General features: G+C 33.7%; 4 protein-coding genes across 4 annotated transcripts; 3 read left to right on the forward strand and 1 right to left on the reverse strand.

Moving 5' to 3' along the window:
• The first annotated feature begins 2,803 nt into the window (after window positions 1-2,803).
• On the forward strand, window positions 2,804-4,650 carry LOC106397287 (protein NOI4). Its single transcript, XM_013837871.3, has 3 exons — window positions 2,804-3,055; window positions 3,984-4,178; window positions 4,255-4,650. The coding sequence occupies exons 1-3, from the start codon at window positions 3,050-3,052 to the stop codon at window positions 4,297-4,299; spliced, it is 246 nt and encodes an 81-aa protein (XP_013693325.1). The 5' UTR covers window positions 2,804-3,049; the 3' UTR covers window positions 4,300-4,650.
• A 9,243-nt stretch (window positions 4,651-13,893) lies between these two features.
• LOC106401955 (WEB family protein At5g55860) lies at window positions 13,894-16,769 on the forward strand. The gene is made up of 3 exons (XM_013842580.3): window positions 13,894-14,189; window positions 14,512-14,726; window positions 14,792-16,769. Exons 2-3 carry the CDS (start codon window positions 14,544-14,546, stop codon window positions 16,568-16,570), a joined length of 1,962 nt encoding a protein of 653 aa, XP_013698034.1. The 5' UTR covers window positions 13,894-14,189; window positions 14,512-14,543; the 3' UTR covers window positions 16,571-16,769.
• Window positions 16,770-18,026: 1,257 nt separating this feature from the next.
• LOC106400889 (altered inheritance of mitochondria protein 32-like) lies at window positions 18,027-19,956 on the forward strand. Its single transcript, XM_013841291.3, has 5 exons — window positions 18,027-18,454; window positions 18,701-18,786; window positions 18,876-19,181; window positions 19,273-19,356; window positions 19,437-19,956. Exons 1-5 carry the CDS (start codon window positions 18,128-18,130, stop codon window positions 19,804-19,806), a joined length of 1,173 nt encoding a protein of 390 aa, XP_013696745.1. The 5' UTR covers window positions 18,027-18,127; the 3' UTR covers window positions 19,807-19,956.
• Window positions 19,944-22,504, reverse strand: LOC106400888 (serine/threonine-protein kinase D6PK). The gene is made up of 3 exons (XM_013841290.3): window positions 22,255-22,504; window positions 21,078-21,817; window positions 19,944-21,002 (listed from the first exon to the last, which is right to left on the reverse strand). Exons 2-3 carry the CDS (start codon window positions 21,710-21,712, stop codon window positions 20,135-20,137), a joined length of 1,503 nt encoding a protein of 500 aa, XP_013696744.1. The 5' UTR covers window positions 21,713-21,817; window positions 22,255-22,504; the 3' UTR covers window positions 19,944-20,134.
• Between the last annotated feature and the right edge of the window lie 2,934 nt (window positions 22,505-25,438).

The raw sequence follows: 25,438 nt of genomic DNA on the forward strand, positions 1-25,438 counted from the left end.
TATATATAATTCTTTACATATATGTATATATATGCATATAACATATCGAATTATATATATATATATTCCTAAAAATATTGGTATTTGTGATTTACTTCTTTTTGGATATTGTATTTTAGTATTTGATTTGTTTCGTAGAGTTTCGAATTTGAAACTAAAACGGATAACAAATCAAATCAAAATTTATGAATATTTTGCTCAACTTTATCCGTTAACAATAAAAATAATATATATATAGTTTGGCTTTTGATTCGTCATCTATTTTTATTCGAACCGAAAAATCCAGAGTTTTATTGGAACCATATATGTGAGTTTTATATTTTTTAAAACGCAAAGTATATAGTGTGAACATATTTATGATTATAATGTAAACACGTTAGCATAATTATTATCAAATCATTGTGAAACTGTCACGTGTCTATTATAATATGAATGCATTTATTACATTGCTTCTTTTTTATTACCTAAGGGATAATTATTAAAATATACCAAATCTGTATAGTTTATTGTTGTAGCTTATGTAACTACAGATGTACAAGAAACCTAAAGCTAGTGGATTAAGTGGTAGCTGATTGGTGGCGGATCGAGTATAATTTTGTCAAAATAACAATCGTTGTTAGGAACAAAAAAGTTATTTACTCATTTCCATAAAATTAACATAAAGTAATCATATTTATCAACATAAATAGGCCAGTTGATAAATTCTACTGCAATGAACAACTAGTGTCATTATTTTGACAAAATTATTTCTGACATCTTGTAAAACTCATGATGTTTATATAAAAAAGGATTAGCGTATTGATTTTCTTCTTTGGCAAACAATCCAAATTAATATTAATATTAGCATATGCTTATCAATCCATAGATTGTCCATAGATTGTCCGTTAGTCTTCTAACAATGTTTATGACATTCATATCAATTTGCGTTTATATCAAATATTGTACAGAAATTGGTTGCAACCCTTCAGGAATAAACAAAGGAACGTACGGATGCATGTCACAACTTTTACTAAACACATAATTATAAAAATATACCAAATACTGTATAGTTTATTGTTATAGCTTATGTAACTAAAGCGATACAAGAAACCTAAAGCTAGTGGATTAAGTATAATTTTGTCAAAATATAATTTTAAGGGGTAGGTGATTGATGGCGGATTTTAAGTATAATTTTGTCAAAATAACAATCGTTGTTAGGAACAAAAATATTATTTACTCATTTCCATTAAAATTAACATAAAGTAATCATATTTTATCAACACAAATAGGCCAGTTGATAAATTCTAGTACAATGAACAACTAGTGTCATTATTTTATTTTTATTTTTTTTTTTTTTTGGCTCAACAACAACATTTCATTTCACCAATTCTTAGTACAAAGCTTATGACCACACAAGATTTCTACCACATATACAATGAAGTAGTCTAGTTTCACCCTGATTCACTACTTGGAACCAACGCAACCTAACATCCTTCATTGTATTTTTCAACCACAGTGGGATGAAATCACTCCACGACCCGAAGCAATCCACCCCTTCAACCACCTAAAATTCAACCTCATGGTACAACAATGTTTACTAACACAACCGGAACTAAGAACAACCCCCGAACCAATTAAAAACAAACTAAATGATCCTAAAGCTTGGCTTCAAAGTACATGGTCACTTAGCTTCTTCACCATAGGTGCATTATCGAGGGAGTCTCATCCTGTTGGTCTTCAATCACTGTGACCCTCAGCCTAAAACGGACACGAGATCCGAATGAAAGTCGGGTTTCAGCTACAAAAGGGCGGGTTGGTGTACCTAATACGAGCTTTTAGAGAATCGGTGCCATCCATTGGTTGTAGCTTTCTGCTCTGGGGAATAGAAACCACCACCACGAAACGCCGCTAATGTAATCTCATGTTGTGTACCTTGTCCGCGTGAGTCGTGATTCGTGTGATCTCTGAGAACCGGTACTTATACCTGGAGATCCTTCTCTGTCAGCTCACCATCACAAACCTTCTCCTTTTATCTCACCGTCGTGAGGGACCATAGATCCACGGTGGAGGAGACGTCTCCCGAGGCCACGCGCCGTCGCTGAACCGGAGTCACCGGAGATCTAGAAAGGGGAAAATCAGATCTGGTTTCTCCGTAAGCCCTAAAAGCCGACTCCTTTCCACACCACCGTCAAGTTGGTCTCGCCGCTACTCCAGAGACCGGATCTCACCACCGTTTGTCTCAAGAAGAAAACTTAAGGTGGATTTGCCGAGCCAGAGCATCGAGCATCTCGACCAGCGTCAAGTGGGGGGAAGGGAGCAAAAGAAAAAAAGAAAAAAAAAAGGGAAAGAGGGGGTCTCCGGCTCCGGAATAAACCGGGCCGGAGTTAGGGTTCGTCGTTAGAGAGAAGCGAGAGCTTTTGTTTTTAGAGAGAGGCACTAGTGTCATTATTTTGACAATCATTTCAAAAATCTTGTAAAAGTGATGTTTATATAAAAAGGATAAGTCTGTTGATTTTATTCTTTGGCAAATATGCTTATAATCTTTTCCAGAAAAAAAATGAAATATGCTGATAATCCATATAGTTTTGAAAATTTGTATATAAGATAAGAAGAATAATTACGAATAAAAGATTATTGAAAAATTAAAGGATACGGAAACGGAACAAAACAGTGCCAGCAAATCACTTGCTATTGCATCGGTCTGAACCAACATATATGCTCAAAATTAACAGCCGTTAGAGCCAGCTCATCTTTCCGTTTAAGAAACCTAAAGACGTCGCGTCACTGGGACTAACTCCGTTTATATAAAAAGAGAAAGAGAGAAGAAGAAGGAAACAAAAGTATAGAAAGAAAGAAAAAAATCTGAAAAAAATCAGAAAGAGAGAAAGAGGAAAAAGAAAAGTCTTTCTCTTTTTTTTCTTCTTCTCCCAGATTCTCTCTCTCCTCCTGCGATCGTATTTTCTCTCACTTTCATTGGTTTTCTCGGCGGCTCCATCTCCTCTTTTTTTTTTCTCAGAATCGTTCGGTTCCATCTTTCTTGGGATAAATCTTCCTCCTCTCTGCAGACGCCATGTCGGTACGTTTAACATCTCTATCTCCGTATTCGATTTGAAGAGTTTGGAGAATTTAGTTTCATTTCTTAAGTTAGATGCTGTGTTTCATTTTGATCGGAGGGTTTTTGTTTTTTTGTTTTTTGCTTTTCTCTGTTCCTTCAGCTGAACAGTTTTGTCGGAATCGTCGATGGTGTTCGGTAAATAGATGTGATATTATGATTCTGATGAGCTTTTGTCTTGTTGCTGGTAACTCTTATCCTGGATCTCGCTTTTTTCACTTTTAAAGTTTCGATCTTTGGCTTCTATTCAATCTGAATTTGATTGATTTAAGCTCAGTGATTTCTCTTTTAGCTTAGATTTTGATGGGTTCTGATTTTGGATTTGAGATCAATTATGGTGAAGTTGGTTTTTGTAATTCTCCCAGATTAGTTCTGGACATGTGAATATTGTGTGTGACATGTTTTTTTAAGGACAGGCAGAAGATCTTTTTATGCCTTGTGAATTTGTATTTACTTGTATTAAAGTTGAATTTTTCTTATGGTCAGTTTCGGTACCCTTTTTGAGTTATGGTGTATAATGTTGGCTAGAAAATGGAAACTTTGACTAGTTTGGGCTATTACACAAACCTTTTTCATTACTTAACTCCTTGTTCCGTATGTGCTTTTATCTTTGTCTCTTCTCCTTTGTGTTTGCTCCCACCTGTGACTGTTGCTTACACAATGGGAAAAGGCTAACTAGTAATCCTTTATCAATGAATGTTGTTCTTCTTTTTCAAGAGTTTAGAGTTTACTCTCAATGTAGAAATGTCATGCACTTGAACAACATGTGAATATACGTTCACAGTTCATCTGACTGGGTCAAAGACTCAAAAGGGATTGAGTTTGAGATTTTTAACTTATTTTTCTTGATGTTTTGGTTTCTCACCATTGTGTGTTTCACCACATGGAACAGGACAAAGGTCGTCCCTTGCCGAAGTTTGGAGAATGGGATGTGAACGACCCAGCATCAGCTGAAGGTTTCACAGTGATATTCAACAAAGCTAGGGATGAGAAAAAGACAGGTGGCAAACCCGGATCACCCGGTAAATCCACTGAAGGTCATGCTAAGTCCGGAGGAGGAGGAGGAGATCCTAGTAAACCTCAGCCTGTAAGTTTCTTCCTCTTCTTTTTTAGTCTTCTCTTTATCGATCCATCGTCACACAATACTGTCTCTTTGGTTTCAGAAAAAATGGCTCTGCTGCATGCAATCTCCTGCTGTGGACTCTTGATTGGCACAAAGATGGATTTGTTTGCTGCGCGTAAAAAAAGAGAGTCACGTTGCTTAGACATCTAAAGCAATGTTCTTTTTTTTGTTTTATTGTCTTTCTTGAAGTACCCACAACAACAACAAAAAAAGTTTCTAAGATGAGTTTGGACTTTGGAGCCACCCCCTTTAGTATCACGATTATGATTCCTTCTTCTTCTTTGAAGTTGTTTGTTCTTCTATATAAAATGTTGTAAAATCGTGTTGTCACTTTTATTGGAAAACCAGAAAGGAAAAGAAAAGAAAACATAGTAATTGTGTATGTAATGATTCTTATGGGTCGTTTTTGGGTTTAATTTTATGCTGTCTTTTTCCTTGTGTGTTTTGCCTTTTTATTACACCAAATCAAACCAATTATTATGTTATATTCATTTGCCATTAAAATATGTAGATGCAGAGTGAAAATTTTGCAAACCCTTTGTTTAAAATCGCACACAGAATATAACACAAACATGAATCCAACACACATGGGATTTTGGGTAGATTATGGGCTTTTGGTTAGCTCATGCTGGGTAATTAAGCTAAAGCCTTCATCCTCTGAATCTTATAAAACAAAAGACGTGAAACGTTTTCTACCAAGAGTAGTTTTTTCATCAAATCGTTGCAATAAATTTGAGTTTTGCTTCTTGCGGTCCAAGTGAAGATAAAAAGAAAGAAAAGGGTCCATCAAATTTTGTGATGATCAATCAACACTATCAAGAGTGGTACTCAATTCCCAAGAAAAAGGTCAAAAACGGGAACAGAAATCTAAAAGGTTTAGTTTACAATCAATTTACTGATATATGTGATTCATCTGTATCTTTATTCTCATTTATTCTGTGCATACCGTGTGTGTGTACACGTACATAATGCATGAAAGATGTATTTAAAAAGTCGAGAGCAAATCCAACTATCGAAGAAAGAAAGAAAGTGAAGATATGTCGGCATCTGACAAGAAGAAGTCGTCGGTCCCGTCGTCCCATGTTACCCTCAAAGTTAAAAGTCAGGTACTTGAATATATATTATTACTCGTACATGTAGATGTTACAACCATTAGATAACATGGATTAACCATCATTGTCACTATTTTACGTTAGTACATAAGGGTTTAAAAAGAAAAAAAATTATCTTAGTTGTATTATTTAACCGGCTTTGAAAGATGGATCAAATGAGGGGAAATCGGCCAATTCCTACATCAACAAGGACCAACGGTCCCGATCAGTACATAAACATGTTACCTGTGCGAAAACATACATCAACTACTAAAAAGTTTAATTTTCATACGCAAATTTTCAAAATTTAGTTTTATCATACATTGACTTAATTTCCGTTAGTCAAACGTTGAGTTGTCGTTAACCAGTAACAGAAAATCGGCTAATTCCTACATCAACAATGATCAATGGTCCAGATCAATACATAAACACTTCACCTGTACAAAAACATACATCAACTAATACAAAATTTAAATTCAATACATGAACTTTCGAAATCTGTTTTTAACATACATTAAAGCTTGACATGCGCGTCCGTGCGAATATTTGTTGTTAATTTTTTTATAAATTGTTTAGTGACATTCCTAAATATATAAATTTTTGTTAATTATTATGTGCCTATACATAAAAACCAAAGCCATCCGGATCTGAAAGACCCTATTCGAATCTCACCCAAAATTTTATAATACCCGAACAAAGCATAATTTCAAAACCTAAAAAAATTTGATATCCGAAAGAACCAATCCATACCCAACCGTATACTTGATATCCATATCTTAATGAAGTAGTTAAGAAGTATAAAAAAATGTAAAAGATATAATAAAACACTTAAAAATAGGTAAGTTCTGTTTTATATTTTTATAAGACATGCTGTCAAATTATTTGAAAAAAATGCAATTAATGAAGTAGTTAAGTTGAGTGAAAATAAGGAAAGAAAAGATGTAATAAATCTGTTGAAAATAATGTTAGTTTTATTTTGTAATTAAATTTAATAAAATAGATTTACCTAATTTCTACTAGTCAAATAATACCGAAAATAAATGGTATGTCATGTATTGATTAAGTAAAGTTTTTTATTGTATTATGTGATAATTAAACCATAGTACGTAGTAATTGACAGAGAGAAATGAAAATGTTTAGCTTATCGAAGAAATTCTCTTTTCTTTTTGTTCAATTTTGTCTTCTTTCATTTTTTTGGTGTTAGTGTTTTCTGTTGTCGTAAAAGTTGAAGAAAAAATTAAAGAGAAAAACTAACTAATAAATTACACACAAAAAAAATCGTTTGACATACATGATTTATTTTTCTCATTCAATTACCGCGTAATACAGTTTAATTACCACATAATACATTAAAAACCTTACTTAATCAATACGTGACAGACAATTTATCTTCGATATTATTTGACTAGTTGAAGTTAGGTAAATATCAAGTTTTAACGTATGTTAAAACCAGATTTCAAAAGTTCATGTATTGAATTTGAATTTTGTATTAGTTGATGTATGTTTTTGCACAAGTAAAGTGTTTATGTATTGATATGTATCATTGGTCCCTGTTGTTGTAGGAATTAGCCGGTTTTCTATTACCGGTTAACGACAACTCAACGTTTGACTAACGGAAATTAGGTCAATGTATGATAAAACCAAATTTTGAAAGTTCATGTATGAAAATTAAATTTTGTACTAGTTGATGTATGTTTTCGCACAGGTAACATGTTTATTAACATGTATAACATTTAAAAAAAAAATGTTGTATATAAAATATAATAGGATGATGTAGATGTGTACTTCCGGATTAAGAGGAACGTTGAGCTCCGTGAGATGATGGAAGCCTTTTCCCACAAAGTTGGAAAACAAATGTCTGCCTTAGTCTTTCTTTTCGATGGAATTCGTATCAAACCCAATCAAACTCCCAAAGAGGTATTTATTATTGATATGAGATTTGATCTTCGTTTATGAATAATTACTCTATATATATATATATATATATATATTGAGAAAAGAAATGAATTTGCAGCTTGACCTTGAAGAAGGAGATGAAATCGACGCACTTGACCACCAGACAGGAGGGCTCAGCTTTTGTGCGATACCAGAACTATCTTAGTTATTAGTACGGTTCACACAATATTTATATTTATTTTAGTATTTTCATCTATCTATCAATACAAAAGTTGGATTCTGATCAACGTTAAAGTGGAGTAATTTATGGATGAATGTGCTTTTTGATATACAAATTCATACAAAGGAGATTGGTGGATATGTTATATCTTCGAATTAAATGTGATATACAAAAAAAGAGTACAAGAACAAATCATTGTCAATATGATCATCCTTACATTGGCCCCCCGTTATGACTAGTCAATATATTAACAAAATGTAAGTTACAAAAAAAATATGTTAACAAAATGTATATAATTAGATCTATTTTATAGCCTTACATTTCATCTAGTTCAAGTGCCAAAATTGTTTATCTGCCCATCAAGCTCCACGCAATTTTGTTTTTCCTCTGAATTTTACGAATTTTCTCTTAATTATATGGATTGAGCCATACATATGAATAATGATAGATAATTTAAAACAAAGACTTGATACTTTTGGACTATATATATTTTTATTGTTACCAACTTGTAATTTTCTGTATTGGACTGGACACACTTTCAAATCCACTAATGAATATACTAGTATCTATACTATTAAAACTGAAATATATTTTGAAATTTCTCCTTGATTTTTTATAGTATTTACAGCAGTGCTACTGTCTTTAAATTTTAATTAAACTTGAATAATATTTTTATTTATTGCCAAAATCAAAGCTAGGTAAATGTAACCTTTTCTTACCTTAAATACAAATGTCTACCAAAACAATAGATTGCTCTATTATGACTAAATCATTCAACCTTATACAATAAACAAACGCATTTATGAATAAATCACTCGACCTTATTTAAGTTCATTTACTTAAATACATAATACAAACATCCCCTATATATATATTAAGAGAGCTAGGAGCATTACAACTTTTTTGGTTGTCACATGTCATTACCACACTAATTCTTATAATCTTTAGAGAAATATGTTAGTCGATATAAATATAATGATTTTTTTATTAAACTAACCATAAATTAATTATTAATGTTCTCAATTATTTTCTTAAATAAAAACTACAAAATTTCTTAATATGGTTAAGGTATATATATGACAATTAATGATTTTAAATAATAAAAATTTGATACAATTTAGTGCACCTTTTATCGTTTTTGTTTACCTTTAAATTATTAAAATATAAATTAACAATCAAATTAATCATATAATTAAAATTTAAATTTTTCCGAATATATTGTGTTTTGAAAATTTTAAAAAGTCTCACATTAATTTTTTTATGCTCCATGGTTTTTTTTTACGACAAGAAGCAATTGATTACAAATCATATAAGTAGGAAATGTCTTTTAATAAATATCATGATTAAAATATACATATATTAATATATTTTAAATTAAACTATATACAATAGAAAATACATAAATATTTTAATTTTGAAATTTTCTTTAAACAATTTTTTTTATAAAAGTTTTTAACAAATAATGACAACTTAATATTTAAATTTAAAAATTTGTATAGAATGTTTTTAAAAATGATAAATTATTAAAAATTTTAAACATTACACAATGAAACAAATGAGTAGAATGCATCATTTAACATATATCAATATTAAAAATATACTATATATCTATGTATATATTATTTAAATTTAATTATATACAATATAAAATAGAAAAAGTAATTGTTTTGATTAATAAAATGTATTTATGTATTTGCACCAATTTAATTATATATGTAATAGTTACTAATTATATATATATATATATATATCCAATATATTATTTTATAATATATAAAATAACATATAATACATAAAAATAATTTGAATATACAATGTTCATCCCGCGCAAGGCGCAGATCTTAACCTAGTATTAAACTATACGTAAGCACTAGCACATCTATATATACTATACAATAAATATCTTCCATACTATCATCTTCATTCAGAAGACCAGGTTGTATCATACATGTAAATAAATTAGTTGAACATTGAGCTGTATTATATTTTAAAAATATTCAAGAAAGCTTTATCATCTACTATATATTTCATGTAACTGAACTTTATATAATGTTACCACCATGAAATGTTTCACATATATGTATATTTTAGATATTAATATCTTGATTTATATGAAATATAATTAAAAACTCATAGTTATAAATATCAAAATACTTACTCAATAATTTTAATGTGATAACAGTCCTACAATTTTGTTTATAAAATCTATCATTAAAAATAATTTTAAATCAGTTGTTTATCAAATACAAGACATAACAAAAAAAAAAGAAACCAAACAAAAATGTTTTTTATCCTATTAAATTTTATCAGTTATTTATAAAATCTATGTAATTATATTTAGTTGTAAATTTATCAATGTTCTAAGAACATTACTTATAAAAGGAACTATAAACATAAACTGGTTTATCCTACTAATTTTTATCTGAAATATTCAAAATTATCTGATTTTTTTTATCAAAAATCCTAAAAATGTGATTTTAACATGAACTATTAAAAATTATCTGAAACAAAAAATCGAACCAAAACCAAATTGAACTAAAAATTTTATCGCGTACCTAACCTTGTTATCCTAACCAAACCAAAATCAAATTTGAATTCATAAATAACTTAACGGTTCCTATATCTCTTGAAAAAGTTGAAAAAAACAACATAACCAAAACTGAACTAAAAAAACCGGAACTAAACCTAGAGACGACAAAGACGGAACGTCCATACATAAATATATAAGAGAACAACCAGGCGGATTAACAAATTTGTCAACAGAAAAATAATCCTACACTTTCAAAACGCGGATCAAAATCTAGTATTCAATTAAGAACATATCCCTCTAGGCTCTTAAAGGCAGAATGTATAAAGTTAAATGGAATCAGGAGTTATGCTAATTCACAAAGTTAAATAAAGTAAACTACAAATTTACTCACAGTCAGAAGATTTACTAACTTAAATTAGAGTAATAGGTTAACAGATGACCAACCAGAAAACATATTGAAAGCAAAATATAGTGCTTGGTTGAGAACATAGTCCCCTAGGCTCTTAAAGGCAGAATGTATAAAGTTAAATGAAATCTTTAGAGGAATTATGTTAATTCATAAAGTTAAATAAAGTAAACTAGAAATTTACTCACCATCACAAGATTTACGAACGTAAATTAGAGTAGTAGGTTAACAAATGACCAACCAGAAAACATATTTATTGTGTATGTAATGATTCTCATCGGCTGGTTTTTGGAATTAAAATTTATGGTGTCTTTTTGTTTATTTTAAAATATATAAAAATATTGTTCGACCTTAATTATTATACACTATGTTGGGACGAGGTTCTTTTTGTTTTGCCTTTTCTTACATCAAACAAATTATTTTTTCATCCGGATTTTTTTATTTACATCAAACAAATATATAAACGAAAAAATTTACTTTACAACTACAAACACATACTCCCTCCGTTCCATGTTCGTGTTGTTTTCTCTTGTGTTTTGCCTTTTTTTTACATCAAACATATTTCAAGTTCAAATGATGAGGAAAAACACAAAATTATTATTTTGAAAGGAAAATTTTACTTTACAACGAGAATTAAACTGAAACGGAGAGAGTACGTGTTTTTCTTCGTCATTTGCCACGAAAAATTTGCAAACCCGTCGCTCAAGTTGCTCTTACTCGCACACACAAGAGAAAACAACACGAACATGAATCCAAACCTGTGGAAGTTGGTATGTCGATGGGGCATGTATTGGGCTTATGCTGGATATAGACCGATAAATATAGTAAGGGTATAAGTGTAAATAAGAGTAGAGTTACCTTAGTATTGTACAAGTATAAATACATGTAAATGACGTATTCTAAATCAATAAGACTCATATTCTATACTGGATACGAAGCTAAGACCTTAGTCTATACTGGAGGGAGACCTTTTATGTGATCCTCTGAATCTTAACAAAAGATGTGAAACGTTTCTATCAAGTGTAGATTCTATAATTTTCAACAAATTGTTGCAATAACTTTGAGTTTTTGCCTCTTTCGGTCAAAGTGAGACTAAAAAAAGGGTGTGCGTCAAATTTTGTGATGATCAACAACTATCAAGAATGGTACTCATCAATTCCCAATAAGAAAAATCAAACGGGAACAGAAAACAAAAAGGTTAAAATTTCAGTATAAATTAATCATGTGATTCATCTGTATCAATATCCTCATTTATTATGTGCGTACCGTGTGTGTATATATACGTACACAATGCATGAAAGTTACATCTAAACAGTTAAATAAGCGCAATCCAACCATCGGAGAAAGAAACAAAGAAAGTGAGAATATGTCGGCGTCCGTCAAGAAGAAATCGTCGAACCATGTTACCGTCAAAGTCAAAACTCAGGTACTTGAACAAATTATTCCTACATGATAAATGTAACAACCATTAGATTACATATGGATTAACAATGACTGAGTATTACTGTACGAGTAGACATTAGAGTTTTCTAAAAAAAATTTATCCGTAAGTTGTCACTTCCACAATTAATACTTTTCGAAAACGAAAATTGTTCATTTCCGTAACAAATCTTAGTAGTACTGTAGTATTATTTAACCGGCCTAGAAATTAGAATGATGGATCAAATGAGTATATATTAACATTTAAAAAAAAATTGTTGTAAATAAAATATAACAGGATGATGTAGATGTGTACTTCCGGATTAAGAAGGACGTTGGGCTCCGTAAGATGATGGAAGCTTTTTCAGTGAAAAAAGGAGAAGATATGTCTGCCTTTGCCTTTCTTTTCGATGGAGTTCATATCAAACCCGATCAAACTCCCAATGAGGTACTTATTATCAACATATGATTACTATTTTTTTCTTATGAATATTTTAATTACTCCATATATATATTGAGAGAAAAGAAAAGAGTTTGCAGCTTGAGCTTGAAGACGGAGATGAAATTCAGGCGTTTCTTCACCAAATAGCTGGAGTGCTCAGCTTCTGTGCGCCATCACCACTATCTTAGTTATTATTCATGGGTTATTATTAGTAGTAAGTAGTAACTGGTACGGTTCACACAATATTTATAATATTATGATCTTTCTTTTAATGATTTTCACCTATTTTCCAATATAAAAGTTGGTTATAAACTTATGATCAATGCTAAAAATGAATAATGGCGGAGTAATTTATGGTTGAATGCGATTTTTTTTTATGGAGTTCATACAAAGGACAGGTGGAAATGTTATATTTTCGTATTAAATGTGCTATACTACAGTCTACGTACACGAGTAAAAGAACAAATCGTTGTCAATATGATCATCCTTGGAGACCTTGGCCCCAGTCCTGACTAGTCAAATATATTAGCAAAATGTATATAATTAGATCTATTTTTTAGCCTTACATGTCGTCTAGCTCACGTGCCAAAATAGACTTATTCGCCCATCAAGCTCCACGCAATTTTGTTTTCCCTCTGAATTTACTAATTTTCTCTTAGTTATATGGATTGGGCACTGGCCATACCATACCAACGATGATAGATATCTTTTAAACTAAATACTTGATACTTTTGGAGAATAATTTTTTCGAGTTACCAACTAGTAATTTTTTTTGTATTTGACACACTTTAAATCCACTAATTTCGTAGCAAATACTGGTCGATTAAGAACATAGGTCCCTAGGCTCTGTAAGGAATAATGTGTAAAGTTAAATGGAATCTTGAGAGGAATGATGCTAATGCATAAAGTTAAATAAAGTAAACTAGAGATTTACTCGCCGTCACAAGAGTAAATAAGAGCTCTGTTCGAAAACGCGGACGCCTAGCCGATTAGTCGGCCGACTAGACGCTCGGCGGAACCAAACCGCGGCGATTTCACCAAATCGGTTCAACAAATCGTTAAACCGATTAATCAATAAACTAACCAATTAATCGCTAAAAAATCGGATTAAAACCGATTTAAAACGCCTAATAGTTAGACTTTGTTGACAAATTTTGGGCCTTAAAACGAAAGCCTATTTGTCCGTGAATTGAGTAGACTTTGTCCCTGTATTTATAAAGGACATCAACACCTCTCTTCCTCATTGTTAACCGATGTGGGACAAGTTAAGTTTTTTTTTTTTCAAAATCGTACATGTAAAAAGAATGGAAAAGAAATGTTGCTGGAGAATCGAACACACTACCTCTTAAGATTACATAAACGTCACAAGCCGCTGGACTGTGACGCTTCTACGTCCATCTGTCACATATATTTGTATATATAAGCATGTATTAAAACTATTATTATCATGTTTATTACATAAACATATTATAAATACATTAAATTGTATTAAAACCTAGGCTCCGATTAATCTCCGTTTAATCCCCGATTTTTTGATAACTCGCTAGGCCCGGTGTTGCCGCCCGACTAGCGTCTAGCGTAGTTTCGAACATGGAATAAGAGTATTAGGTTAACCGGTGACCAACCAGAAGCTGCCAAATGTCAACCGAATACACTTCCCCTCTCTCCTCTCTGTCTCTTTCTATTTCTCTCTCATCGCCACTGACTTTGCTCCTCTCTGATTAAACAGAGGAAGAAATTCAAACTTCATCTCTTCCAAAGCTCTAATCTTTTCTTTTCCCTTTCCTTTCCTTCTCATAGACGTCGAGACTAGAAGATATCTTTTTTTTTTCTCTGATCAAACGTGTTTTATTTTTGGTCTCGGTCGTCTTCTCTCTCCCAGAGCAAATCATTCATTTAGATTCTTTTCTTTATTTTCTTGGCGCGTCTCTGGGTTTTCATCTTCCGTCTCAGACAACGAGAAAAGATCAGGTACTAATTCGATCGTCGCTTCAGAGGTTGTATGTAGAGAAGCTCCATCATTTTTTCGATTAGCATCTTTTGATTATTGATTGATTAGGGATCTGTGCTGATTAGATTTGAACAGATCATTTAAAAAAGGGAAAATCTTTAGTCTTTTATTATAATCTTTCCCTTAATAACCTCTTGTTAGGGTTATGTGTACTGTTGATATTGCTTAATTAGTGGAATCATCCCTTAATCAACGGAGAACTGTGTGTGTGTCTCTCTCTCTCTCTCTCTTGTCTGTGTTATTTATTAGGTGGTGAGTCTTGGTTCTTCTCTGTCTTTGTAGCTTTATAAAGAGAGAGAGAGAGAGCATGCAAAATGGTTGCTAAGAAAGGACGTAGAGACTCTTCAGATTCTTCCCCTTCTGTGGAGGTTGGAGAGATAGACACAAGCTCTCCTTTTCAATCTGTTAAGGATGCTGTTAGTCTCTTCGGTCGTGAAGCTGCCTTTTCCGCTGAAAAGCAGCCTCTCCTTCGAAAAGCTAGTCCCCAATCCGCTGAGGTAAACAAACACTTTCTTCAGCTTTGATTCCCAAACAAGTTCTGAGTTGTGTTGTGGTTTTGCAGAAAGTTTTGGTGAAGCAAACAGAGCTTCACTTGGCGCAGAAAGAGTTGAACAAGTTAAAGGACCAGCTTAAGAGTGCTGAGACAATCAGAGAGCAAGCCTTGAGTGAGCTCGAGTGGGCTAAGAGAACTGTTGACGAGCTTACTCGCAAGCTTGATGCGGTTAATGAGTCGAGAGATTCTGCTAATAAAGTGACTGAAGCTGCTAAGAGTCTGATCAAAGAAGCGAAACCAGAGAATGTTTCTGTGTCTAGCAGTGATGATGCTGAGGGTTTGGATATGGAACAGTATGGGAAGGTGTGCAAGGAGCTTGATACCGCAAAGCAAGAGCTGAGAAAGATCCGTCAGGTTTCTAATGAGGTTTCTGAAACAAAGACTGTTGCTTTGACCAAAGAAGAGGAAGCTAAGGAAGTGACTAAAGTTTATTCTGAGAAGATCGAGTTGCTTAGAAAGGAGATCGCAGCTGTTAATGAATCAGTTGAACAGACCAAGCTTGCTTGTTCTCAAGCTCAGAAAGAACAGTCTGAGATTTTTGCAGAGAAGGAGATTCAGCACCAATCCTATAAAGCTGGCATGGAAGAGTCTGCCAAGAAGCTGCTCGCTTTGAAGAGCGAGTTTGATCCTGAGTTTGCTAAAAAGCTTGAAGCGCAGTTGACTGAAACATACAACGAGATCGATGAGTTGCAGAAGCAAATGGAGACTGCGAAAGCATCTGATACGGAGTCTGTTAATGGTGTGAGTTTGGAGTTGAAAGAAGCAAAGGGTTTACTAGAGAAGTTGGTTGGAGAAGAGAAGTCTTTGCAAGAGTCAGTGGAGTCTCTCAAAGCAGAACTAGAGAAAGTGAAGACAGAGCGCAGTGAAGTTGAAGGCAAGGAGGCTGAGATCGAAACTGTGGCTGGAGATCTTAATCTGAAGCTTAGCAAAAGCAAGAGTGAGCTTGAAGAATGCGTTGCAGAGGAAGGTAAAGCAAAGGCTGCTTTGGAAGATATGATGTCAACCTTGAATCAGATCACTTCTGAGACAGAAGCTTCTCGAAGAGAAGCTGACGCAATGAGAAACAAAGCCGAGGAGCTGAAGAAGGAAGCAGAAACGGCGCATCTCGCGCTTGAGGAGACAGAGCTGAACTTGAGGGTGGCCCTAGATGAAGCTGAAGAAGCAAAAACTGCAGAGGCAAAGGCCCTTGAACAGATAAAGTCCATGTCTGAAAAAACCAACGCTGCACGCAACTCCACGTCATCCGAGTCTGGACCTCAGAGCATCACGCTGTCTCAGGATGAGTTCAAGTCTTTGAGCAAGAGAGCTGAGGTATCTGATAAGTTAGCGGATATGAAAGTGGCGGCTGCGCTGGCTCAGGTGGAAGCAGTGAGAGCTAGCGAAAACGAGACGCTGAAGAAGTTGGAGACGACGCAAGAGGAGATCGAGAAGCTAAAGACTGCAACGGAGGAGGCACTGAAGAAAGCAGCTATGGCTGATGCCGCAAAGAAAGCGGTCGAAGGAGAGCTCAGGAGGTGGCGGGAAAGAGATCAGAAGAAAGCAGAGGAAGCAGCGTCGAGGATTCTTGCGGAGGCTGAGGCCAGGATGTCTGTTGAATCATCACCGCAGCATCTCTACTACAAAGACACGAAACAGAAACCTGTTCACAAGAAGAAGCTGGAGAAGACGAGAACTAGTGTGGTGTCAAAGAAAGTGTTGATGCCGAATCTAAGTGGAATCTTTAGTAGAAAGAAGAATCAAGCGGAGTGGGGTTCTCCTTCTTACCTCCCTGGAGAGAAACCCTTTTGACTGTATTGCTTCTTTTTTTTTTTTTAAAGATTTGAGAACTTTTGTTATTGTGAGCAATGAGAAAATTGTGTGCTAAAAGGTTGTTGTGGTTTGAGTCTTTGAGATCAGAGAGGCAGTTGCAGCTTTTTGGTCTGTAATGTGAGAGAAACTGGTGTGTTGCTGTAAATTTGGATCAAATCTATATAGTTTTTTTTCTCTTTTTGTGATTTGTAAATGTTTTTTTTTTTAGTTTCTTACATCTACAACTTTGAGATAAAGGTGAAAGAAAAAACATTTAACAATACTGACGAGGTTGGTCGATCTCAAGAATTTTGTCGACCAGATGGGTCAGCATTCGGTGCCTGTCACAAAGCGACGGATGCTTTCTTGAGCGTGAAGACTGTTTTAGTTAGTGTTCTGATGATGAGGAACCCAAAATTTTATCCCAAAACAAATCATTCTAAACATATTTACATATCCTTTTCTGAACAAATATATATTTACATATCATTTTAACAATTTTTTAATTGCTTTATTAAAAGTTTAAAACTGATTTGAAACATATTATTTTCTCTGTTTCTTAAAAACTGTCATTTTAACATTTTTTTTTTGTTACATAAAAGTATCATTTTAGATTTTTAATTTAAATCATATTTATTTTTAATTTAATATTAATTATAAACTGCATTGATCTTATAAATAATTTTATTTATTTTAAATACTATTAGTTAAATATGTGTAACTCATAGGAAGTTAAATGCATTTAATCATTTTAAAATGTCAAAGTTTAACAAACTTTAGATAATCACCAATGTGGCTGCTTTAGAGATGCAAGAGTAACTTTGTATGTCATCACTGTCGTAGATCTGTTTTGGAAATCAACGGTGACGTTTATCATCAAATTAATCCAAATTATCTGCATAATATGTTGCTGAGAATATATATCAGTGATATCACTAATTTAAAGACTCTTTCTTTTGTATTCTTTACAACATGAGATATGCGCTTGCATTTGAACTACCAAAAATTAAACTTTGTAATTTTTTGAAAGATCTAGCATCTACCTGTTATTCATAAAACAAACAAAAAAATCTAAAGTAGACAAACTCGAACAAAAAATGTTTAAATTAGACAAAATCATCAATCTTCTATATTAAAAGAAACTATGTTAGAGTTGGATTCAACTTCCAAAAAGAAGAATCATATTATAAACATAAGAAAAAAGTGGTTTACTATCCAAGAAGTGGTAACAAAGTTGCTGATAGAATAGCGAAGGAGACTGTTACGTTTTCTACTGTCCTTAAGTTGAGTTGAAAAAAAAAACGAACCACGACCCGACCAAAAATCCGAAACTGCGGAGGTTTGAGTTCTTTTTTTTTTTCAAATCACATTTGGTCGGTCTATCTAATTAAATTGCAAGGGAAAAAAACAAATGAAAGTGTCGAAACATGGTGTCACCGCCGTGTCAGCGATAATTAATACACACTTAAAACTAATTTTTATTTATCTTTAATAACTTTCTTCTCCAAACTTTCAGTTCCGATCTCTCCACAAAAAAGATACGAACTTTAATTTCAAATGGGAAGCGGAAGAAGAAGATACATGGACGACGACCCTTTAGCCTCCTCCTCCTCTCCCATCACCGTATCCAACCCCCTCGACAGCTTTCTCGGCGAATCGACCTCTCGCTCTGGAAGCTTCGAAAGTGAGAGCATCAGCGAAGCAGAAGCCGATTTTGGACCCGAGAAACTCGCCGGGACCGTAGAGTTCTACGAGAGACATGTCTTCTTGTGCTACAAAAAGCCCTCCTTTTGGCCGGCCAGGATCGAGGCCTCCGAGTTCGATCGGTTGCCGAGGCTTCTCTCTTCCGTCGTGTCTGCGAGGAAGTGTGATATGAAGAAAGAGGTGAACTTTCTTAGCCCCTTTGAACGGGCTCCTTTTGAATGTTAATCCCATAACTACTTAGGTTTGCTCATAGTTGTAGTTTGATCCATTGGTTTGTTGTGATTCTAGTCATGAGTTCAGTGAGTTGTGAAAGTTGTTGCTCCTAACTCCATTTGCTATTCTCTGTTTATTTTGATGCTAAAGTTTACAATGTGTTATTTCATCAGTTATGAGTTATCTTTTGTTCTTTCTTCCGTTAATTTGCAGACTCTACTCACAATATGTGAGGGCCATGATGGGACTGAGACATCTAATGGGGATGTGTTGATCTTTCCGGATATGATTAGATACAGGTAACTTGTATAATTTTTTTTATGTGCAATGATTCTTGATTTAAAAAAAGGCAAACTCATTTTGATATTTTCAATGTTGAATGTTGCAGAAGGTTGACTCATTTTGATGTGGACACATTTGTTGAAGAGGTGCTTGTGAAGGATGTTGTGTGGCTGCCTGGGAATCCTGAACCTCTGAGTGGCTCATATGTCTTTGTATGTTGTCATGGATCCAGAGACCGGCGTTGTGGGGTTTGTGGACCCTCTCTGGTTAGTAGATTCAGAGAAGAAATTGAAATGTGTGGTCTTGAAGGTGAAGTTTCGGTCAGCCCTTGTTCCCACATTGGTGGTCACAAATACACTGGAGATGTTATCATCTATGGATCAAACATTAACCAGAGAGTCACAGGAAACTGGTAAGTAAAGAACACCATATTTAAAATAAATAAAAAAAGATTGAGTTGTGTTACTGTTTCTGTGAGTTTTAAGTGATTCTTGTTCTGTTAGGTATGGGTTAGTGACTCTAGAAGATGTACCTCAACTGCTGGAGCAACATATTTACAGAGGCCAAATCCTAGACCGCCTTTGGAGGTAACATAGGCTCTCTTTATTGACTTAGTCTCTATACATTTTTTTTTGGTGTTTGAACACTTTAACTTATTGGTTTATAGGGGTGAAATGGGTCTGTTAGAAGAAGATCAGAAGATAACTCAAGAACAAAGGTTCCAAGAACGAAATGCTGAAAAGATCAACAACGGGGAGGTGTCCCTCGTTGTCCAACAAAATGGGAATTCATCTTGGTGTTTAGAGGAGGAGAATCACACTGAGAATAATACCTCGGAAAAAGAAATCTCTGTTAAAAGTGCATCTTCTCGGGTAAGTAGCAGCAAGAATGGATCTTCCTGCGGATTCAAGGTTTGTGCTGCGATGTCAATGTGGTTGGAGAATTGGGAGAAAGAAGATACATATGCTGCTTTATCTGTTGTTTGTGCTGCTGCATCTGTGGCTATTGCCTATAACTGCTACAAGCAATTGAAATGAAACCGTTTGTTATATATTTTTGGAACGGTTATTATTATTATCTCAGCCCATTAGAATGATCCTCTTCGTCTGTATAGAGTTGGTAGAGGATGGCTTATGTAAGAACTGTCTGTTGATAATATATTAGACATCTCTGGTTTGGATTCTTAATGGTTTGTGTCTCTTAACATTTAGCTTACGAAGATGGTACAGATACTGTCTAAGATGTTTGAAGAATGATACAAATCTCAGAAGCTTGTTCAGAAAAGAAAAAGACAAGAGAAATAACACACGTTTCAAATAAACTAAACAAGAAACAATAGGAGAATCATCAAATTGGGGACACAGATCAGAAGAAATCAAACTCAAGATAATTGCTCTGGTCAGATCTCACGCTTGTAGATGCAGCAGAAGCCGGTGTAGCAGGAGCATGTTGTTTCACCGGTTCAAGATCAACCGGTTTAGGAACCTCAGGTGGAGTGGCACACCGAACCAGAGCCCAATTCACTCCTTCAAAGAAAGGATGTTGCTTCATCTCCGTCGCTCCACGCTTGTAAGCTAACCTATGCTGTGGCTCCTTCACAAGCAAACTCCTTATCAAATCTCTAGCTGCAAAGCTAACCACCGGAGACTCAGGGAACCTCAAAGGCTGACCAACCACATTGAAGAGCGTTGCTCTATTCCCTGAGCCTTTAAACGGTGTTTTACCAAACAACAACTCATAAAGAAAGATCCCAAAAGTCCACCAGTCAACCGCGCTTCCATGTCCTTCACCTTTGATGATCTCTGGAGCTAAGTACTCGTGTGTCCCCACAAACGACATGGAACGAGCGCTTGTTGGCTCTGCAACGAGCTCCGGTAAGGGAGTAACTTGGTGGTTACCGTTATCTGTTTTGGCTTTCTTGTCTTTCTTGGACTTAGATGAGAAGAACCGAGGACCAAAGCAAGATGTAGGAGCCATTGAGATGCAAGATGGCTGCTGGATGCAAGCGGGTTGCTGCGAGCAAGAAACTGAGTTCTTTGACAAGCCTTCGGATCCAAGATTGGTTGATCTGACTATCGAGAGACTCACAGTACATCTCAGGGAGAGATCAAAATCCGAAAGCATCACGTGTCCATCATCTCTCACAAGAACATTCTCAGGCTTTAGATCACGGTAAATGATACCCAGCATGTGTAGATACTCCATTGCAAGAAGCACCTCCGCTACATAGAACCTGACATCATTAAAACAAAGTCAACACACACACAGAAGAGCTGTTTCGTAGATGTAAAGAAAGTCTGATTCTTACTTTGCAGCTTGCTCGGTGAAGCGTTTCCCAGGCTGTCTCTGTCTCAGCGTATGCAAGTCACCTCCAGGGCAAAACTCCATAACCAAACAAGAGAACTTCTCAGTTTCAAAATGACTGTAGAGTGTGGGAAGAAACGGGTGATCAAGACACTGCAGTATCTCTCTCTCGGTCTGAGCTCTAAGAAGCTTTTTCCTGCTAGCCAAAGCTGTTTTGTCCATAACCTTCATGGCAAAGTAACACCTCGTCCCGTTCAACTCAGCGAGATGGACAGTTCCGATATCACCACATCCTAACCTCTTCAAGAGCCTAAAATGGTTCAATCCCAAACCGCCGTGTTTGGTTCTAACGGCTTGAATAGCTTCCCACCTCACATCGTTGGCCTTGTGAGGCTTGTTGATGCTGCTGCTGAAGCTGCTACAAGTGCTCTCGTCGCTTATGTCACTGCTAGTGCTCGGTCTACACGTGCTGCTCTTCCCGCTCTCTCCTTGCTCGCTGGTCTTGTTGTTGTTAGCGGTTTTGGTGTCAGTGCTTGGATCGGCGAAAGACAAGGTGGAAGAGACTTGATCTGCTAAAGTACTAACTGACATACTTTGACTGGAACTGGTAAGTGATCCTTCTGGAGTTTTGGAGGCCATGGAGGAAAAACTAAACAGAGCCAAAGCTTGGTTTGTGATTTGATTTGAGTAACGTTTGTTGACTCTACTAATCAATATTGCCCACAGACTTCCATCAAAGCTGACCTGTAGCATCAGTTGAAAAAAAGCAAGCTTGTTACTAAAAAATCATGAGACTAGTGATCATGGATCTTACTAAATATGCACAAGTAAGATCTATAAAGAGAAGGAATTTGAGATGTTATGGATCTTGAATTCATCTCCAAACTGAGAGTCAATTGAATCAAAATCAAGCCTGAAACTATTCAAGCTCTCTTGGTTCAGGTTTAACTTTAACTAAACCAAAATCAGATTAAAAATCGAGACTTTTTCAATGCAAAAAGGTGAAGTTTTTTTCTTTTCTCTCTCAAGGGTTGGTTGGTTACACAGATCTCGTTAAAGTAAGAACAGCCAAATAAAAACCTTTTGGATCTACCAAGAATCAGATAATCTAACCCAGAAAAAAAAAAGAATAGAGCTTTAGAGAGATAGAGAGAGAGAGGAAAAAGGCATTAAATTGTTACCTGAAAAGTTCGGATTTTTGAGTGACAGAGAAGCCCTTTTCTCCAGAAGGAGTAAGCAGGAGAATAGTCAGTGTTGATGTAAAGATAGAGAGAAATGAACACATCTCCTTGCTTCCATGGAAACAGGGATAGATAGAAGAGAGTTCTGTGAAAGAGAAGAGAGAGAGAGAGAGAGAGAGAGTTTGGTCAAAGAAAAAGTTAGAATACTTTTTTATTTTAATATTTTTTTAGGGATTCAATTATTTCAAGGTTTTCTCCAAAATGGAAGACAAATGTTTACATCAATGATCCCCTCGTGAGCTGTAATAGTTTGAGCCTTTTTAGACACAAAATAAAATTTCATAAAGATTATCATCTATTCTTTGATAAAAAAAATAAGATTATTATCTATTTTTACAAATTTGTTACAAGAAGAAACATAGAAATGGATAGTTTGTAATTAAAGTTTTTGTTTACGTGATATAAATTTTGACATTTTTCGCATGTTATTTTGTAAGTATGATACTGATTTCACAAGGAAAAAATCGCTTATGTGTTTGGAAAGTGTAGCTCTATCGCTTGCCAATTTAAATTAAGATCTGTATTTTAGAATCTGAATTTTGGATACATTTGCCTGACTTAGCATTTCATATATCCTTCCAATAAATGTACAAAGAGATATTATAAATCTGTATTTATTATAGTTTCCACAAATAGTTATACACTCCAAAAAAATAAATGTCTATGTAATCTTAGTGAAATCTCACTAATAATACATGCCTGAATGATATGTATAAAAATGTGTAGAGCGAATATATAATTATAAATTTCACCATCATCATTTTATAAAGCTAAGGAGTTCTAACTTAACGATGCCCAAAAAGGGTTGAAGCAATTTCTGATTTATTTCAATATCAATCTAAGATTGCATGCCCCATGGTTTCTTGAATACTTTACCAATGAATCGAGCAGAAACAATGTTTTTTGTGGATATAGTTCAACAGGATGTTGACAAAACAGAAGATTGCTCAGCATAAAGAAACACAAGTAGGTATAATTTGTTCAATTTAGCTATCTCAATAATTCATTTTTAATATGTATACTAGATTTTAATCTGCGTTTTGAAAATGCGGGATAAGTTTTTGATGAAAATTTTATATAATCGTTATTTTCTCTTTATTTAAAGTAGGTATGGATATAAAATCCGTAATCCGAAGTCCCAACCGAACTCAAACCAAAAAATCTAATCCATACCGATCCGGATCCGAAATGTATGAAATATTATACGCTAGTAAAAAACATATCCGAATCCAAAATGTTATTAGCCAAACTCAAACGGATAATCCGAAAAAACCTGAAAATATCCAAAAACCGATCCGAATGTCAAAATTAATCACAAATAAAAATATTTGACACATAAATATGTACTTCAAATATTCAGTTCTAAGCTTATTTTGAAATGATATATAAAACAAGTATTTAATTTTTAAATGAGTACCTTAAATATCTAGTTTTATATAAATAAGTATTTATTTCTTATGTTTTGTTTATAAAGTTTGGATTAAACTTCGAATATATCCAAAACAAACCAATATAACGCAAATCCGAACTATATATTGTCATTTTATGGATTTTTGGATGTGATACAAATTAGAACCAAAATTGATGTATTATATCCCAACTCGTAAGTGTTAATATAAATTGAATTCATTATTTTAAAAACATTAGATTAGTTATTTATTTGTTTAATTTTAGTATAGGGTATATAATTAATAATAAGAGTAAATTTCATGTTTACCATTTTCAAGGTACCATTCTTCATTTTAACCACCATTAAAGAAACATTTTCAAAAATACATTCTTCATTAAGTGGCAAAAGATTCTTATACCATTGTTCTCTGTATATAATAAATAATTATTTAAATAAGATATATATGTATATATATATATTTTGATGTTTTCGAATTATACTTTTTTAAATTCGACCTTTTTTATAAATTTATTTTTTTGAACTTTTTTCAAATTTTTGTTTTTCTTTTTGAAAATCAAAAATTATGTTTGAAACTTTTTCAAAAAAAATACTTTTTTTTAACTATTTATTAGAATCTTAAATTTCACACTCCAAAAATCTTACCACCCCTCAAATTTAAATCCTAACTCTCGATTAGTTAACTCTAGAGATATAAATGTCTTTTATCTTTCGTTAAAATTTGTGTGTTCACTAAAGTCAACCAAAATAATTCCCTATGATGAGCGTGCTTTTATAACGTGTACATGTATATATTTTTTCCCAATTTACTTATGTGGTAAGATACTGTAATGTTATATCGAGTTAATCACTGTTTAATTATAGTTTATATCCACTCTGCTTTATACTTTATACTTTAATTAGTACAACCCAAATGTCAGAACACAGTCCACATGATTTTGTTTGGCGTCAAGAAAATAAAAATACAAAATAATTGTCCACCTGATTTAATTATATCCACTTTCGTTAAAACATAACCTATCTTATGTTTTTAAAAAAACATAACCCATCTTTTTCGCTTCAAAAAATGTTGTTTATGCTGTTCAAAAAATGTTCTTTTGAACAGCAGACTAAAAATGTTCTTTCGAATATAATTAAATCACCAAGAAAGTAAACAAATCGTATTGAATTATTCATGCCATTACAATACAAAAAGAATTTGTTTGATTGATTCATATAATCGACCGGTTAGATATCTTTTATGATTTGAAGTATTTTTGTATAAGAAAATAAATCTGAGTAAAACAATTTTTTATTATTAAAAACCACAAAAGAGAGTTAAGGATTAATAAAGGTGATATTAATACTGAGAGGTCCCAAAAACAAGATCTGAGTATCTGACAGAGATAGATGAAGAATGGGTTGTCATGTTCGCCAACACAAGTCCCACTTCGGAAAGAGATGTGATGAATCTCTCTTAAGTCTCTAACTACTTACAAGTTACAACCAATCAACAGCTCACTAGACAAATCCCTAATTTTAATCATCTTCCTGTAAAACCAAAAGCAAAACGATAATGAACTAAAAATCAGAGCCTTTTTCAACTTTCAATATATTGTTGTTGTATACGATTGTACAATTTGATTTCAGTTTGTTCTTACAGAAACTAAAACCAAGTAACACAATTTGTACTTGAAATTGGATCGGCTTGATTTGCCATGAAGTCTAATTCATTTA

The sequence above is a fragment of the Brassica napus genome, chromosome A10 (genome assembly GCF_020379485.1).
Source record: "Brassica napus cultivar Da-Ae chromosome A10, Da-Ae, whole genome shotgun sequence".
Classification (NCBI taxonomy): Eukaryota; Viridiplantae; Streptophyta; class Magnoliopsida; order Brassicales; family Brassicaceae; genus Brassica; species Brassica napus.